General features: G+C 37.1%; 3 protein-coding genes across 4 annotated transcripts; 1 reads left to right on the top strand and 2 right to left on the bottom strand.

The window, feature by feature from the left end:
• Positions 1–49: 49 nt before the first annotated feature.
• Positions 50–7,248, bottom strand: zgc:112185. Its single transcript, NM_001013454.2, is given in 6 exon segments — positions 50–577; positions 4,917–5,063; positions 5,154–5,244; positions 6,701–6,909; positions 7,045–7,062; positions 7,065–7,248. Coding segments are annotated over 6 exon segments (681 nt in total). The 5' UTR covers positions 7,069–7,248; the 3' UTR covers positions 50–365.
• A 556-nt stretch (positions 7,249–7,804) lies between these two features.
• Positions 7,805–12,003, top strand: h3f3d (H3 histone, family 3D). The gene is given in 4 exon segments (NM_201101.1): positions 7,805–7,856; positions 8,865–9,011; positions 11,209–11,362; positions 11,463–12,003. Coding segments are annotated over 3 exon segments (411 nt in total). The 5' UTR covers positions 7,805–7,856; positions 8,865–8,883; the 3' UTR covers positions 11,592–12,003.
• Positions 12,004–14,740: 2,737 nt separating this feature from the next.
• uqcc4 (ubiquinol-cytochrome c reductase complex assembly factor 4) lies at positions 14,741–17,557 on the bottom strand. 2 transcript variants are annotated; one of them, NM_001386582.1, is given in 2 exon segments: positions 14,741–15,547; positions 17,408–17,557. In NM_001386582.1, coding segments are annotated over 2 exon segments (423 nt in total). In that variant the 5' UTR covers positions 17,488–17,557; the 3' UTR covers positions 14,741–15,204.
• Between the last annotated feature and the right edge of the window lie 135 nt (positions 17,558–17,692).

Here is a 17,692-nt window from a genome sequence, read left to right on the forward strand (position 1 = left end):
ATATGTAGGACTACATATCCCATGAGCATCTGCTACAGTACGTGCCTGACGACATCAAACAGCAACACGTTTGTTGATAAACTGCACAAGTTAACACGTAATTAGCTGTATGAAAATAAAAAGAAAGATTATCACATACTTAAATAAACTGCACGTAAATTAATGGTTAAACAGAAGCTGTAATATAAGCATTTTAAACACGTTACCATGACAACACAAATACATCGGCGATAACGCGTTTAGTACAACCAAGTAAATAAACAGCATTCAATCTATTTGATCTGTAAAATGCAAAGAGGAACCAGCAAAAATGGCTTTATAAATATTTTAATGACAGAATATTGCTGACTGATGTTTCTGTTCAGTCACAAGTCAAAGTTAAAACAAAACTCATCATGCGTTTTGGTGAAAACAAAGGGTTTTGTGTCTTCAGTCTTTGTGTGTTCATTTGTCTCCTGGGAACTTTGCGTCTCCTGAGATCCATCTGTTTTGTTTTTGGGCTGTGTGTTCCTCTCCGCTCGCCGATGAAACACTGGTTTGCACTCAGACACTGTGGTGACCCGGGCAGAAGTCATTGCTATAGAGAAAAGGGTAGAACATTTATATCATACAGTCAAAATACAGAACATAACAAATTTCTCAATAGAAACTTATTAATACCAAGTTTACAGTGCTCAGCGTTTGAGTTCACCCCTCACAAATCTCTTTTAAACTAATATTTTTTGTAGGATGCTTGAGTATATTCATGCATATACATTAGATTCGTCAGTACCGAAGACAAATCTGGAGCTTATCTAACAAACTAACGTATGGTATCGGTCCAATAACTTAGTAGCCCGAATTTATATGTTAGGGAAAAATATTAAATAAAAAAGAGCAAAAAATGTGATACGTTTTGTTGAAGTAGTTGGTATATATAAATTCTTTTTGCAATATTTTGCATGAATTTAAATGTATTTTATTTCTATTTCTCTAGTTCAGTGACTAAAATATTATTGTAATAAATATATCTGTTTATTAAGTCAGTTTTGTTCACATGCACCAAAACAGGGTTTCTGCTAGGTGTTAAAATGTCCTAAATCTCAAAATCCAAATTTTAGCCCTTAAAAACTCTTAAATTTACTAAAGTATTGTGTTGCAGGTCTTAAATATTTTTTAAACAGGTCTTAATTTTTGTTTGTTCATGTATTGCTACCCAATCTAATCAAAACCCATACAATCATCCACAATACATCTAAAAAAAAAACTTTAAACTTTTATTTAAAAGGGTAATTTTTAACTCTTTATCATACAAGTTTAATTGTTTTCCTTACAATAACATTTGTTTTTAAAACTTTCAAAACATTTGTTAATTTTTTATTTTTATAAATAAAAAAATTTTATGTTGGAAAAAAGTGTATGGATACAAGTAGAGCTTGCTTGTTTTTTTACACAATATTAAAAATATTTTGCTTAGAAATAAATCTAATACACACACACACACACACACACACACATATACATATACATATATATATATATATATATATATATATATATATATATATATATATATATATATATATATATTAATGTATTATTAAATGTATTAAATTAGAAAAAAATTGATAAGGCAAATAAAAATCTTTTCCAACTGAGCTATTTGAAAAGGTCCTTAGCCTTTAGCCATTTGAGTCTAAAATGTCATTTATAATGGACTTAAAAATGTTTTTAAAAAGTCTTTAATTAAACTCTGTGAAACTTGCAGAAACATTGCAAAATATAGGACCTTTATTTACTGAGAAATGAATAAAATTATTAAACATGGGCTGTACTCAATTATGCTGAGCACTGCAAGAACCCAGTGTTTGCATTCATTTAAAGTCCGCATAAAATCAGAATGTACAAGGTTTATTTTATTAACTCACACAATTACTTATAAGGTGAATAATTAATGTGTGCAAGTTAATCCGATGAGAAAGAGTTTGTTTTGGTAGTCTCCAATCAAAGTCTGAGCATTTGCTTCTGGGTTTTAAAGTGGCGATCCTTTTCTGATTATGTAAACTTGATGCTTAGCCACGCCCGTCTTTAAGTTTAAAGCCCAGCCCCCTACTCAATATTCTGTTTCAATAAGGTATATGCACAGCTAGTGATTATTCCCCCATCAACAAACTTCCAGTGAAATGTCAATGTGACAGCATCGATGTTGTAAAATAATTCACATATAATCCGTTAAATAGACTTCAGCAGCCATTTAGGAGTTCAAGTGTGAAGCGAGATAAAAAGCTGTTTAAGCACATGCGCCGTCAGTAGCAGCAGGTGAGCGCAGAAGCTCCATTGACAGTACTGGAGTAAAATAAATGTTCATACATGACATGGCCTGGAACAATTGAATTTAATGCTGTGCTTCTTGTACAGTCTGAGACCCACTTTATATTGTATATCAATCAGGCAGTGAAGATCATTGATTTTAAAGAAAACAGATCTTAATCAACCGATTTTGTAACTGCATATGTAACCCCGCCGGTCCTACACCACCGAGCTGGTATCAAACTGGCGACCTTCCGCATGGGAGTCGGTTGCTCTAACAAGGAGGCTAAAGGCTGAATTATACTTCTGCGTCAAGTGCACGCGTTTGCTACGGCGCAGCCTACGGCGTTGACGCATAGCCCTACGCCAGTGCCGTCGCTAACGTGCACCTCTCAAAAAATTTAACTACACGTCACAACGACGCGTAGCGCAAGCTCTGTGATTGGTCGGCTTAGTATCGCTGACGAGTCAGGGCGGGACCGAGAGCGGCGCGAGCCAGATGGAGCGATTGTTTACAAGTGTGGAGTCCCGCGAAGGAGCTCCGGATGGAAAGTTTTGTTTTGTGTTTACCTCATAGTTAAAGTTGTTGCATGTCCGCCGGTTCCTGCCTCAAAATGAGCGAGTTTGAGCCACTTGTACATTCAGGAAGCGTTCAGAAAAACACTAAACAACAGCGAAGAAACTCCAACAGAGTAACATTAACACCTCACTGCCCACTAGCGTTTCGAAAGTGTTAATGCAGACCAACAGAGACAGTGCGCAGAAGTATAAATGCACAGCTACACACATTGCATGCGCCGGTCACTTGACGCAGAAGTATAAACCAAGCTTAAAGGGCCATGAAACCCCCTTGTTTTAGCAGGGTGTTTTCACACCTCTACTTTGGAAAAAGTCAGAAAAGTGGGCGTGTCCAGCTCTGTTTAGGGGGGAGTGTCGGAGGAACTAAAGTGGGATGGTGTGGGAGTGTCTATTTGGGCACGCGTGAGTTTCAGAGTCAAAATAAACACACAGGAGAAAGTGATGGTGTTTAACCTACATGGACATCTGTAGTGGAATTATTTGCCAAATTATTAAATGGTGGACTTTAACTGCAGTTTGGCTCTTTGATTCAGGGAATTCATTCATGCCCCTCGCGACAAACGAGATATTTGATTCGAGGAGCTGCTCTAAGCGTGTATTTTTCATGCAATGTTTGATACCGCACGGCGAATAAAAGAAAAAAAACCTCCGCATTTCCCGGAAACTTAGATGCACACGGCAGGTAGTGTCAGAAAGCCGCGTGTGTTATTCCGGTCACAAAATGCGGTAAAAACCCTACACGAGGTTAAAGTTTGGTTGTGGTGCTAACATGTTTACACTCGGTGCAATAGTTAACTTAGTTCGATACGAACAAACTGAATAAACAAAGAGCACTGGTCACCCACTTACCAAATCTGTAGAGACAGGACAATCACCAGCAACTAGAGCTGCGTCTTTATTTAGAGAAGACTACAAGCGAATCCGGATCTCAGCGTTTGCAGATGAGAACAGCTCTCAGGTAAACAATATTCTAATTCTCCTTAGACACGTAAGTTATTGTTGTCGAGCGTCGCGTACACTGTTAATCCACACATGACTCCAGCTGAGCTCTCACAGAGAGAAAATGAAAACGAAACTTAACTGCAGCAAACTATAAAAGCAACTCTTCACGCTTGTTTTGCCAACACAACGTGGCGTCTCTGTCGTGTAAACACGGTGACAGTAATGAATATTAATGAAGTTGCACAATAGAGCGCGCTGATTGGTTTGAACCAAGCTTTACTCATGCATTAATGCAACACACTGTAAGACGTAATAAGACACACTCTGGTACAGACGTCCAGTCTGCACGCTGGAATACACGCTATTATCTCATGACCGTGACGCAGCTTCAAAAATTCGTTTCAAACCGGAAGTACGAATTTGCTTGAAATAACGCAAAAACAACCAATTTACACTTTTTAGTGAAATATAGGTGTCCTGATAGTGTTTTTAGCAGTGTGGGACACATATACGACTGTCAACAGCTCAAAAAATGTGTTTTGGTGTTTCGTGACCCTTTAAAGACCATGGCCTCTAGTGTCTGTCACTAGAGCACCTTTAGAGGTTCAGAGGAGTGAGGTTTACTTGCAAAGCACCTACTAGCTGTCCCCCGTTACACTCAGCCCCCCTAAACCTCACTCCCACACAGGTCATGGCACCAATGTAGCCCCGCCAGTCCTACACCATCCAACCCGCTCCGAGCTGGTATCGAACCGGCGACCTTCCGCAAGGGAGTCGGTTGCTCTAACAAGGAGGCTAAAGACCATGGCCTCTAGCGTCCCCCGTTACAGATTCAGTTTACCAGAAGCGCTTGAACAGGGTTACTGAAAATGAAACGTCCGTCTGCATATACCCCGCTGGAAGTACATCAACATACTTAAATAGAAGTCCCAGCAACGTCCGGTTTTACAAAAGCTTTAAACTCTCTTTTTAACAATTATAAATGTGGCATTTGAGCCGGAAAAACTACACAATGTTTTACAGAAAATTCTAGCAATTTTATGTGGCCAACACCCACCCAAAATAATGTAAAAAAAGACAAATGTACATTTCTGCCACTGGTTTACCTGACTGTATGAGTTTGAACTGTCTGTTTTTCTCCTCTTCAATCTTCTTCCTGTAATCTCCGGAGATGGCTCTCATCACCTGCCTCTTCTTCACCAGGGGTGCTTTAGAGCTGCGCAGTGTCTTCAAAGCACGGCTCGCTTCTTCTCCTAAAGTGAGACATATTGAATGATGGGTGTTTTTAAATCCAGAGTTTGTGCAAGAGATGTGTATATATAGATGTATGTGCAAACACTCACTTTGTTTACTGGATGTTTTCTGAGTTCTCAAGCCGAGCTCCAGCTGTTCAATGCACCAATCCAACTCTCGACTCAGCTGCTCATCTGGAGTCTAACAAACAGGTTAGTTATCTATACATGTTATATAACAGGTTATATAGTCATCGGTTGGCCCACACAGAACCTGCAGAAATCTGCAGATTTACAGCCCATCGTGGAGTCTATTTAGTTACTTGTGTAAATGTGTGTAAATTTATATTTATTCAGTTTTTTTTTTATTAATTTCAGTAGTATTATTGACTAATATGAAAATGTTCATCTGATTGATTTAGAATAGATTTGTACAGTAGAGAAATTATATGAGGGACTTGCCTTGTTTACCACATAAGTGGACCTAACTGGATTTGCATTGTAAAGATTAAATAAAAAGTTTAAAATTTATTATTATTTTTATTTAATAAATTAAGTTTTTGGTTATGATACTCCCAAAATCATTCCGCATAAATCCACATATTTTTTACAAAATTCTGCGCAGAAATAGCTAAAAATATCCGCAGATTCTGTCTGGCCCTATTCATCGGAAGGGAGTCCAGTCCAACCGCGGGAAAATGTAATGGGCGTGGCCAACCTGTGACCTCAATCAAGATTGACCAATAGAATAAGGTGTTTCAAAAGATCCAGCCCACTGAGCTGCAGAGTTTTCAACTCGCAAGCAAAGATTTTAGATCCGCAAAAATGAAACAAAACCGAAAGCAAAATGAATGAGCACACAATTAATTAATCTGGTGGTAACTGCATAAAATGGCGATAGTTTATTTTTTGCAGTGTGAATTTTTTTAATTAGCGCTATTTAATTGACTCTGAACAATGTTGTACTTTAATAGTCATTGGCTGCTAATGTGAGTTTGCAATGCATACTTTTCTGTAAAAGTCTAAATGTACAAATATGAAACAAACTTTACCTCAATGTTTTCATAAAGTTTGCAGCAAATTCTGACCCCACCATCCTAGTGCTGTAGCACATTTAGGTAAAGTTGGTTTTACAGTCGCACATTTGGACTTAAAACTTCCAAATATAACTCCAGAAAAGTATTTTTGAAAATTCTAAATAGGGAAATCATACTATCAGCCAATGACTATCAATGTACAACATCGTTCACAGTCGATTAAATAGTGCGAATGTTGTCTTCAAGTCCTTCATACATGCAATTATAGACCCAATATTCAAAGTAGCATGTCACAAATTGTACCTGGTCAAAAATAAATGAATGTGCGAATATAAAACCAACTTTATCTCTAGCACAGACACTCTGTCAGACTAGAAAACCAATTTTCTGCATGTTTTAGTAAGCCTTTGTGAATTGTAGCCTCAGTGCTGTTTGTTGTTACTGCTGTGTGAGAGGTTACTGCAGGTGTACCTAATAAAGTGGCCAAAGAGCACATTCAAGCACAAAATAATGCCCAAATCAAGCATAACGTAGGCTGATATTTTTAAATCTTCCTTGTTAGCAATGAAAATTAATGTGTGCTTGCTCAGTTGAAATAGTATGTATTATGTATGTGCTTACAAGTTCAGAGGTTTCTTGTTTGGCTGTTTCCCCTTCTGTGGTTTTAGTCTCTCTCTGCTGATCGTCTTTTCCCTCACCTGCTTTCTTTTTCTTCTTCTTCTTGTGTTTTTTAGCACTGGCAGAAGCCACAGAGCTTGGAGTTATGGCGGGGTCAGCTTCTCCACTCTGGGCATCCGTGATTTTCTCATTTTCCAGCATTCTGGGGCTTTCTATGAATCATGAACAAAAAGACAACAAATCCAAGGCAACAATATAAACGTAAAGTCATGCAGTAAAAGTATTTAAATATATAATGTAAATTAAAAGTGCCACCGAACTGTTCTGCTTTACACAAAACATCCTACCTGTTCCAGTTGATACCCCTGCATAAGTTTTATTCGTCTGAAAAAACAAACTAAAGAGTAGTCTATGCCAATAGTAAAAGACACAAAACAGCGTAAATTAAGTGTTTAATGACTTTTGCTCTAAGTTTTATATATTTAAATATATTCTAGACACTGAAAGTATGCATGTGTGAATATCGCGAATTTGTGCAGCGTTCAAATAGTTCCGCTGATAACAAATTCACCCTTTTAAAGGTTCCCACTGCAGCGCTTTTTAATTAAATTCACCGTCTCTAGGCAATGATAACACAAAGACTCGTACAATAGTTGATCTCAAAATCATTGTATTGTTTTACTTAGTCGTTTGAATGACAACTGTCGTCGCTATATTGTTTTAATTATGTTTTGTATTGTCAATCAAAACCGTGAGAATGAGAAGAACCTGGCGGTAATGAAAATTGTTCTTACATAATCGACACCAAACTGGTGCAGGGCGAGGAAAGGATTTTTAAAGCATCTAAAAAAGATGTTTCACTTTTGCTTGTTGATTACACGTTCATATAAAGACATTTTAATTGTTTAAAAAAAGTTTCTGATTTATCTATTAAGGCTGATCAAAATTAGCTTTTATAAACAAACCAGTCTCTTTACTGTTATAAATACTAAAGAAGGGTTAAATTATACTTGTTCTCTCTTCCAGCCAATGAGAGCATATGTGGGCGTGTCTAATGTACGTGCAGACGTCACTGACTATATAAATGTAGAGGAGCTCGTACTGCGCGTGACCGACGTTCCTTGTTTTGGCTTTGACGGATTAACCGAAACAGAAAATCGTAAGTATCGATAATGATTGATCTTAAACTTACTAATCACGTCTAATGTTTCTTTCAGCTTACTAAAAATCAGTTATTTAGAATATTTGAGAACACCGACAGCCTTTCCAGCTCGTTTTGTGTGTTTAAATTCGCGGATTTAGATCACTTTTCGTCGCGGTAGCAACAAGCTAAGCTAACAAGCGCGCTTTTATATTTACTCGAGCTTGGTCTCTGTAGTTATTTAACCAATTTTAGCTTAAATTGGTACTTTAAACGCATACTCTGATAAAACGCGTCGTTTGTTCAAATTTTAACGGTTACACGTGGTGTTATTGAATTGTCGGTGTAGACAAAGAAAAGGCTGTAATTGGTGTTCTTGGGCGCCATGTTACACGTAAAGGCAGAAACGTGTCTGTGTCTCATCCTGAGATGGTGGACTTCAAAACTGCATAAATACGAGTTTCTATCTCATCGATTTACTGTTGTTTTTTCGCCCTTTTCGCAATATTTTAACCCAAATGGGGTGTTTATGTAATACTAGTGTGCCTGAATAGTTGAATGAACCCGACCGCCGCTTAAGATATTTGCCTCCTGGCGGTCTGTGTGTGTGTGTGTTGAATAGGAGTCTGTTGAGTATCCGTGTGTGACCCAGTGTCCCACTGCGAGATCTTCAGGTTATCTATTCTACACAACAACACGCGCTTTCTACTTGTTTATATACATAGTTAACACTTGGTTGCACTTTAAAAGCACATGAGACGCCTTTTAGAGTGGCCAGCCAGCTCATTTATCTTTAACGTCACACATTTATATTTTAATCTCTTTAATGGTGCCCCCATGTTGTAAAGCTCCTAGCTGGTAATAAAGGAGACTGAGAGCCTCGACTTTTAATGTTTGACTGTAGTATTATTATTATTATTATAATGGGCGGGACGAGGACCGGAGTTTTGTTATTGATTACGTCAGCGCATGTGGAAGTCCCCGCGGCTGTGCTGTTTCTCTTATCGGCTCTTGTCCCTCATTCAGGCCGCTTCATTGAGGTGCCATGGCACGTACAAAACAGACCGCTCGTAAATCCACTGGTGGTAAAGCCCCCAGGAAGCAGCTGGCCACCAAAGCGGCCAGGAAGAGTGCGCCCTCCACCGGCGGAGTCAAGAAGCCCCACAGATACCGGTAAGGCAAACACCGACGCACGTGTGTGTGTGTTTATACACATTTTTTCATGAGCATTTAGAGCGTATATATTATATACACGCACACATAACATTTGAAGTGGATCAGCAGAGTCTTTAAGCTATTCAACACATTTAGAGACAATTCTTGAAAAACTGGATGGAAAAAAGTCAACATTAGAACTTTTATATTGTACATATTTAGCAGTGACATTATTGGAGTATGTAAATTAGAGTGAGTCACTGAATAGATTTAATACATAGAAGAAATCCCAAACAAATTAGTATTTTTTTTTTTCATATCTTTATCAAACTTCATTATGGACTGCGTTTGACAAATCTGATGTAAAGCTGGCTTAATATTCGTTTACCGCAATATTTTAAATATGCAGTCTGAAATGGCAGGTTTGTATGTCTTCAGAATAACATTAGCACGGTTTAAACGACCATAAACGATGTTATAGGCTACGTTGATAGCTGTACATTTCCAGATTTAGAATTGGCAAATGTTATTTTTCTGAAGTTTATATTATTGAGTCAGAATGTGCGAACATGAAACCAACTTTACCTTAATACGATCGGCCTGGGAACTGCCAACTAACTCAGCAAGAAAACATTCATTTTTTACAAGGCTTTAAAACTTCACATCTTCAACAAAACACTACACAACTAAAGAGTAAAGGACTTCAATTAATTAAATTACACCGAATACGTAGCTCATAACATGTACTCCCTTTTAGATCAAAATCATTTTTAATTTTTCTGGTGTTCAACATTTTTTGGAGCAAATCGAAACTAGGTCTGAACAATAGGGCAGTCAAACATTTGATGCAATAGGCCGAAGACTATTCAACACATTATTCTTGGTTTGGGATCACTTGGAAAAAAGTAAGGCTGAAGAATACAGTAGTCAACATTTGCAGTGGTTAAAAACCATTGTTAGAATGGTCCTGGTTTTCACCACATTTTTGGCACAATTTTAAAAAATAGGGCTGAACAATACAGTAGTTAACATGTAAAGTGGATTGAAACTTTTCTTATCCTAAAACTGTTTAACACATTTGTTTTGGGACCATTTTGAAAAACTAGGGTTGTACAATACTGTAGTCAACATTTGATGCAAGTCAACCTCAGTCCTAAGACTATCGAACAACACCCATTCTGGTCTTTGGAAAACTTAAATCTTTATTTTTATTTATTTTTTTGATCCACTTTAAATGTTGACTACTGTATGTTGTATGAGTATCTATTACAATGTGTTTCTGCAATAGTCATAAGACAGGATTGAATATAAAGAAAATAAATGCATTACTGTGTAAAGTTTACATTTTGATTGTTAATTTCTTTTTTTTTGAGTACTGTCAGACTCCACACAACCTTATAGTGTTTACGTAACTTGTATTTTTTTTATCTGTGTTTGTATATGATTGTATTTTTATATATATATTTTATGCAGATCACCCCAATTGATCCAAGTTCGTTTAGAATATCTTTCCAAATAGAGCTAATCAAATCTAGTAAAACTGTATTCATATCGCAATGTAGATTGCAGCAAAACTAAGCATTGCAGTGTGAGATTTGTCAAATATCATGCTGCACTGACAAGTTGATCCATTTCATGTTTACTACTTTACATGTAAATCTACATGTGTATACGTACAAACGCATACATATGGCTCATGCACTAAAAGTACATATGTTTCATAGCCATATGTTGGTGTGTGTACTATACATGTACGCATTTTTGGATTTCATGCGTGTATATATACTCCATGTTTTATAAGTGTATATAATGACGTGCATATAAACTTGTTGCATATAATTGTGTAAATGTTATGTTTGTGTACGTTTGAATATGAACATGCACTTATGGTTTGTCAGGTGTTTATACTTATTAAATGTGCAATTTTATACAATTATACAGTTATATATAATTTTTTTGTATTAGTTATTGTATATTAAATGTATGTAAATGTATTGTATATTGAATAATTTGAATAGTGTGTATGATTTAGGGTGTCTGCATTGTGTATAAATGGTATTTCACCATAATATAAATAAGCATTAGGCATATTTGTGGTTTTAAGTGTGTGTTTTATATAGGATTTAGAAGTAAACAAAGCATTTATTCTTAATGTTGCTTGGACGGACTGATTTATTTTTTAATGCACAAATAAATTTTTTTCTTTCTCTCCTAGTCCTGGAACTGTGGCTCTTCGTGAGATCCGTCGGTACCAGAAGTCCACAGAGTTGCTGATCCGCAAGCTTCCCTTCCAGCGTCTGGTTCGTGAGATCGCTCAAGATTTCAAGACCGACTTGCGTTTCCAGAGCGCTGCCATCGGTGCCCTGCAGGTGCGTTTTCCAGCACTTTAACACACATCTGCATGCATGCTTGGGTCATTTTCTGTTTGTTTGGTCACTCATGACAATGTTTTCCCATTGTGAATTGTAGGAGGCAAGTGAAGCATACCTGGTGGGTCTGTTTGAGGACACTAACTTGTGCGCCATCCACGCCAAACGTGTCACCATCATGCCCAAAGACATCCAGTTGGCCCGTCGAATCCGTGGAGAACGTGCTTAAACTCTCTACTATTTACTCAAACTTTTTTGTGTGGAGGAATATATGGGGGTGGGGCTTGTTGTGTGGGTGGGTCAGGGGTGGGAGGGGCATCTGGGGTTCTTACACTCTTGACTATAAATGCCTGTGTAGTTTAAGTTTATTTTTTGTATTTTTCAGTAGTGGCGGTAGGGAAGGGGTATCTTGTGATTGAAGTTGGTAGTGGGGACGGGCGGGGGGGGCAGCGTCAGAACATTCCGGGAGCTCCTCAGGGTTTTAAAGTTTGTATTTTAGACTTTCATATACCTCTGCCTAGTCTGCATGCTTCATGATGAATTTAGAACGTGTCCCATTTTTATTTCTCTCGTTATTATATTGGGTTTCTCCTCTTCTATTGTGGCCATTTGGTTGTAAATAAACTTTCCACTACCTCAAACTCTCTACTGCTGCTTGTTTTTGTGGATTTCACATGGTGTGTATTTGCATGAAGTGTTCAGGTGCAATCTCAAGTTGGTATAGAATTTCAGATTAACTTTAATTTTAGTTAATTTTTAATTTTATATTGATTTTTATTTGCTTATTTATTTGATTGTTCCTGTGGGGTTAGGCTCAGTAGTTTTACTAATGAGGGAAAACGTTTTTTCAATTTTATTTTTAATACAGTGAAATTACTGAAACCTACGAGGCTGAGAGGGACAAAAGGGGGAATTTCAAATGCCAGTTAAGAGTTTTCTTCCCCTTGGGTTTCTATTGGGGTATGTGTAGTAATTTTTACATTTGGGAGCATGATCTTTAAAAAAAAAAAAAAAAAAATCCTTTTTTTTTTTTTTTAATACAGTGAAATTACAAACATGCTAATTTTTAGAGCATTTCAAAGGCTTTTTTTTTTTTTTTTTTTAAATCTCTCAAGTTCCAAACTTAATTTGAGAACTAAAGGATTTGCATAACACTGGAATTGTTCATGCATTGTTGCAGGTTTTGGATGTATTTTGACCAAAAATTGTTCAACTCTTTTATCACCAATTAACTAAGTGGAAAGACAAACGTTTCCTTAAGCCTAAAGCTTAAAATGCTGCATTATTCAACCTATGCTTGGTTGCATTTCTTTCATTGCCCTACTGTTAAATTAAAAAAAGGTTTTTGATTAATTTATACATGCAGTTCAATCCACTTAAGTCGTGATGTATTTAATACTCTTTCCGAGTCTCATTTGAATTGAGAAAATATTCATTTATGACCACTCTTTAGTCATATCACACATTAAAGTAAAATCATGGTGTTCACTACAGTCTCTGGACTTGGATAAAATCACATTCTGGCTGTGGTTGAAAGTACCGTTACTTGCCCAAAAATGTTAAAGTATCTGTTGTAACTATTACTCAAAGTATGAGTAAAAAATAGACCTTTCAAAAGTACTCTAGTGAGTAGCCTATCAAGCTGGGACAGATTGAAGCTTTACATGTAATTTGTGTAAACATCATTCTGTGGTGCATTTAGTGATTGGTCAAGGCCATTTCAGTCATACTGCAAGCATTTGTCAACATCTCATCAGTGACCTTCAATTTAAACCATCTCTGGGTCATTGCATGTAAAGTATCTTCTCTGGCACTTAATGCTCCCAAACAGTGTGCTGCATATCTTAGTCCTGCATGATACAATTTATATTCCATGTGTGATTTGATTGGACAGGAATCGCAGGACTGATTTTTCAAATGTCTATAAACCAGAAAAAATAAAGTAGTGAGTGCAGGCTGAAGGAAAATAGAGTAAAGTACCAATACAGCACTTAAAATGTACTCCAGGTAAAGTAGACGTTTTAAAAACTACTTGGTGAATTACAATATCTGAGAAAAACTACTCCCAGTAATTTGAGTGTTTGTAATTTGTTACTTTACAGCACTGCTTTCTGGCCTTCTGATATCAGGTATGGATATGTATGTGATGATGATTTTCAAAAGTGTTCTATCACTTTGTAAATGTTTATTAATGTTAGTTGAGCCTCCGATTTTACAGTTTGATAAAGCACTTTGACCCGAAAGCTGCTTTGAGTTACGTCAGACTTTACAAGCAAATGTAAAATATTAGAACTCTAAAGCAGTAGTTCTCAAACTGTGGTACATGGGCTGCCTTCTTTTGGTGCGCAGAGTAATCCAATATGTCAGTGGGTCTCAAACTTTTTTCATTAAGTACCACCTCAGAAAAAAAGTCTCTCCAAGTACCACCAAAATGAACAATATTGAAATACAGTAGCGTAGTAGGCCCAGTAAAGCAGCTACAACCCTGCACAGTTAAAAAAAATGTGGCAGATTACCTCAGAAATATAGGCTATATGGCATATTATATACTTCATTTTTAATAAATTTTGAAATATGTGTAGCATGTACATGACATATTTCATTCCTCCACGTACCACTAGAAGGAAGCCTGCGTACCACAGTTTGAGAACCACTGCAATATGTCATATGTACATGCAACATATATTTCAAAATGGATCATATATGAACATATAGCCTTTATTTATGAGGTCCAAGCAGCATTTCCAGCCTTTGATGAAAAGGATACTATAGGTTTACACTTTACATTTAAGTACAGGAGATTTTTTTTTCACTTTAAGCACTTTAAAAAGCACATTTTAATTTAAACATTGCCATGTTATTTTGTTTGTTTTACATATAAACACAGCAGTGTTCATGTTCAAACTATTTATAAGGTTTAAATAATAAATATTAATAATAGTTATTAATCTGCCACGTTTTTAAACTGCAGAGTTGTAGCTGCTTAATTAGGCCTACTACACTACTGTATGTCAATACTGGTCATATGGTGGTACTTGGAGGGACAATTGTTTTCTGAGGTGGTACTTGATGATAAAAGTTTGAGAACCACTGCTCTAAAGAAATGCATATGTCATGTAGCTGTTACTTTTTAACCTGTCTGGACAATCTTTGCTATGCAACCTAATGTGTCTACATCAGGGATGTCCAAACTTGTTCCTGGAGGGCCGGTCTGCAGATTTTAACTACAACTTGCCTCAACACACCTGTATGGCTGTTTCTAGGATGCCTGGTAAGAGCTTGATTACCTCCGGTGTGTCTGATTGTGGCTGGAACTAAACTTTGCAGGACACTGGCCCTCCAGAACCGAGTGCTCTAGATTCAAGAACTGAATGCTAATTCCTAATATGAGTTTATTATGCAGATCAAGTAGCAGATAATGAAGGCGCTTTTTCAGTGTGTCCACTAATGCAGTGTTTCTCAACCATGTTCCTGGAGGACCGCCATCTATACACATTTTCCTTGTTTTCTTAATCAAACACATCTGATTCAGATCATCATTAGCAAAGACCTGTAATGGGTCTGACAGATAAAGGAGACATCCAAAACATGCAGTGCTGGTGGTCCTTCAGAAACATGGTTGAGAAACACTGCAGTAATGCATCCTCTGATGTTAATAACAACTAGCAGTCAAATTCAATTCTGAAATGGCATATTCAGACGATCCGCTTCAACACAAACACATTCAAGACCAGACATTTTGGACGGCTGATTTGACGTAGAAAACGTTTTACTTCCGAAGTTAGCATTAAACCATAAATTAACATCGCAGATGAAAAATAAAGTCTCCATTTTAGTTTGAGTCATGATGATGGTTTGTTTTTGACTTCCTCTTCTTCCTCCTCAGACAGCAGTCCTGATATATGATCATAGAGGTTTTTCTCCAGAGTCTGGTCTACCTCGGTCTCTTTCCTGAACACACACCACAGGAGGATACCCACTCCTAACAGGCTGATGGGGAGGACTTTCCACCAGGGCCGCTGGAAGTTGCTGCCCATGGATCGGTCCACGTTCCAGGTCCTGTGACTGGCGGGGCTGGTGGAGAACTTGATGGGTTTGTCTACTACTTCATCCTCATGTTCTGGAGATTTCCTGGACTTTGCGTGCAGCGCTGATGTTATGGACAGCATCCTTGTGGCACACGGCCTGCAGGTAATCAATACGGAGCATATTCATATTAAAGATGTGCTTAAAGGGATAGATCACAATAATTAAGATTTACTGTTTACTAGGTGGTTCCAAACCTTTGTGCGTTTCTTTATTGTGTCGCACACTAATGAAGATATTTTGAAGACAGCTGGAAACCGGTAACCATTGACTTTCATTGCAGAAAAAAACGAATACTATGGAAGTCAAATCAATGGTTTACAACATTTTTAAAATGTCTACTTTAGTGTTCAATAGACGGAAACTCAAAGGTTCGATACAAGTGAAGGGTGGGTAAATTATCACAATTTTTATTATTGTTATAATGAGAGAACTATGCATTTAACTCCTGTGCATAAATCAATAGAAAATACATATTAGGTCCATAAAGGACAAAATAAAAGTTTCTTTATGAACATAAGTTCTCCTTTTTATCTACTAAACAATTACTTTATTATTTAATTAATTTTATCTTAAACTATTTTTTTTCCACGTACAATTGGAAATATACACTCACTGGCCACTTTATTAGGTACACCTGTCCAACTGCTCGTAAGCGCAAATTTCTAATCAGCCAATGACATGGCAGCAACTCAATGCATTTAGGCATGTAGACATGGTCAAGACGATCTGCTGCAGTTCAAACAGAGCATCAGAAAGAGGATTTAAGTGACTTTGAACGGGTTGTTGGTGCCAGCCGGGCTGGTCTGAGTATTTCAGAAACTTTGGGTGCCACTCCTGTCAGCTAAGACATTCGGATGGTCGGGTCAAAATTTGGCATTAACATCATGAAAGCATAGACCTATCCTGCCTTATATCAACAGTTCAGACTGGTGGTGGTGGTGGTGTAAGGGTGTGGGGGATATTTTCTTGCCACACTTTGGGCCCATTGAGCATTGCGTCAACACCACAACCTACAAAGTATTGTTGCTGATCATGTCCATCCCTTTATGACCACGGTGTGCCCATCTTCTGATGGCTACTTCCAGCAGGATAAAGCACCATGTCATAAAGTCTGAATCATCTCAGACTGGTTTCTTGAACATGATAATGAGTTCACTGTACTCAAATGGCCTCCACAGTCACGAGAACTCAATCCAATAGAGCACCTTTGGTATGTGATGGAACGGGAGATTCACATCATGGATGTGAAGCCGACAAATCTGCAGGAACTGCGTGATGCTATCATGTCAATATGGAGCAAAATCTCTGAGAAATATTTCCAGTACCTTGTTGAGTCTACACCACGAAGGATTAAGGCAGTTCTGAAGGCAAAAGGGCGGCCAACCTGGTACTAGTAAGGTGTACCTAATAAAGTGGCCAGTGAGTATATGTATATTTTGTTAGTAAATGTCCACAAAGTTTCTAATCATTGGCTTTTCAAACAAGTAAATGTCTTTTAAAACAAAATGTGCTGTTTTGCATTTTAATAAATGTGTAAAATAAGTTACATAGAGGAGATTTATTAAATATTAACATTTAAATGAACTCAAACCTTATGACAAAACGCATGCTGCTTGCGTTAACAATCATAATGATCACAAAATTAAATTTAAATTCCCAAAAATAGGCACGAGATTATCTGTCAAAAAGGTCATTGATTAGGGAAAAATCAGTGTTCATCATGTAATAAATGTCTACCAAGGTCAGCAGAGGATTTAAAAGCCCATTAAAGAGCAATTTAACAAGAAAAATAAACCTAACAAAAAGAAATCAGTTCAATTAACACATTTACATTACGTCTCAATTAATTTAATGTTTAAATAATGTCAAATACAAAGCAACTTGGTTGCATAAACCGCATTGAGGTGATAGATGGTCAATTTCAAATCTCTACACAATCAGAAACTATTCACTTGCCTTAATTTCGCGTGTCTTCGGCTGGTAAAAGCATTATAAGCAAAGGAAAATCGTGATAAACGCGTGTAAACTTTTGACATCTTGAGGGTTTCTTCATAACGCGACTCACTTCAGGTCATGTAATGTGCGCCGCTGTAAACTCCGCCCGGAAGGAAAGCTACAACTCACTGAAATGTAGTTCCGCTTTGAAATTTAGACGCTTTAAAGAAAATAACTCGTCTGACCACTTCACATAAATTACATACCAGCATATTAAATACACAAAACATTATATTAACTATTTAA

The sequence above is a fragment of the Danio rerio genome, chromosome 24 (assembly GCF_049306965.1).
Source record: "Danio rerio strain Tuebingen ecotype United States chromosome 24, GRCz12tu, whole genome shotgun sequence".
In the NCBI taxonomy this organism is placed as follows: domain Eukaryota; kingdom Metazoa; phylum Chordata; class Actinopteri; order Cypriniformes; family Danionidae; genus Danio; species Danio rerio.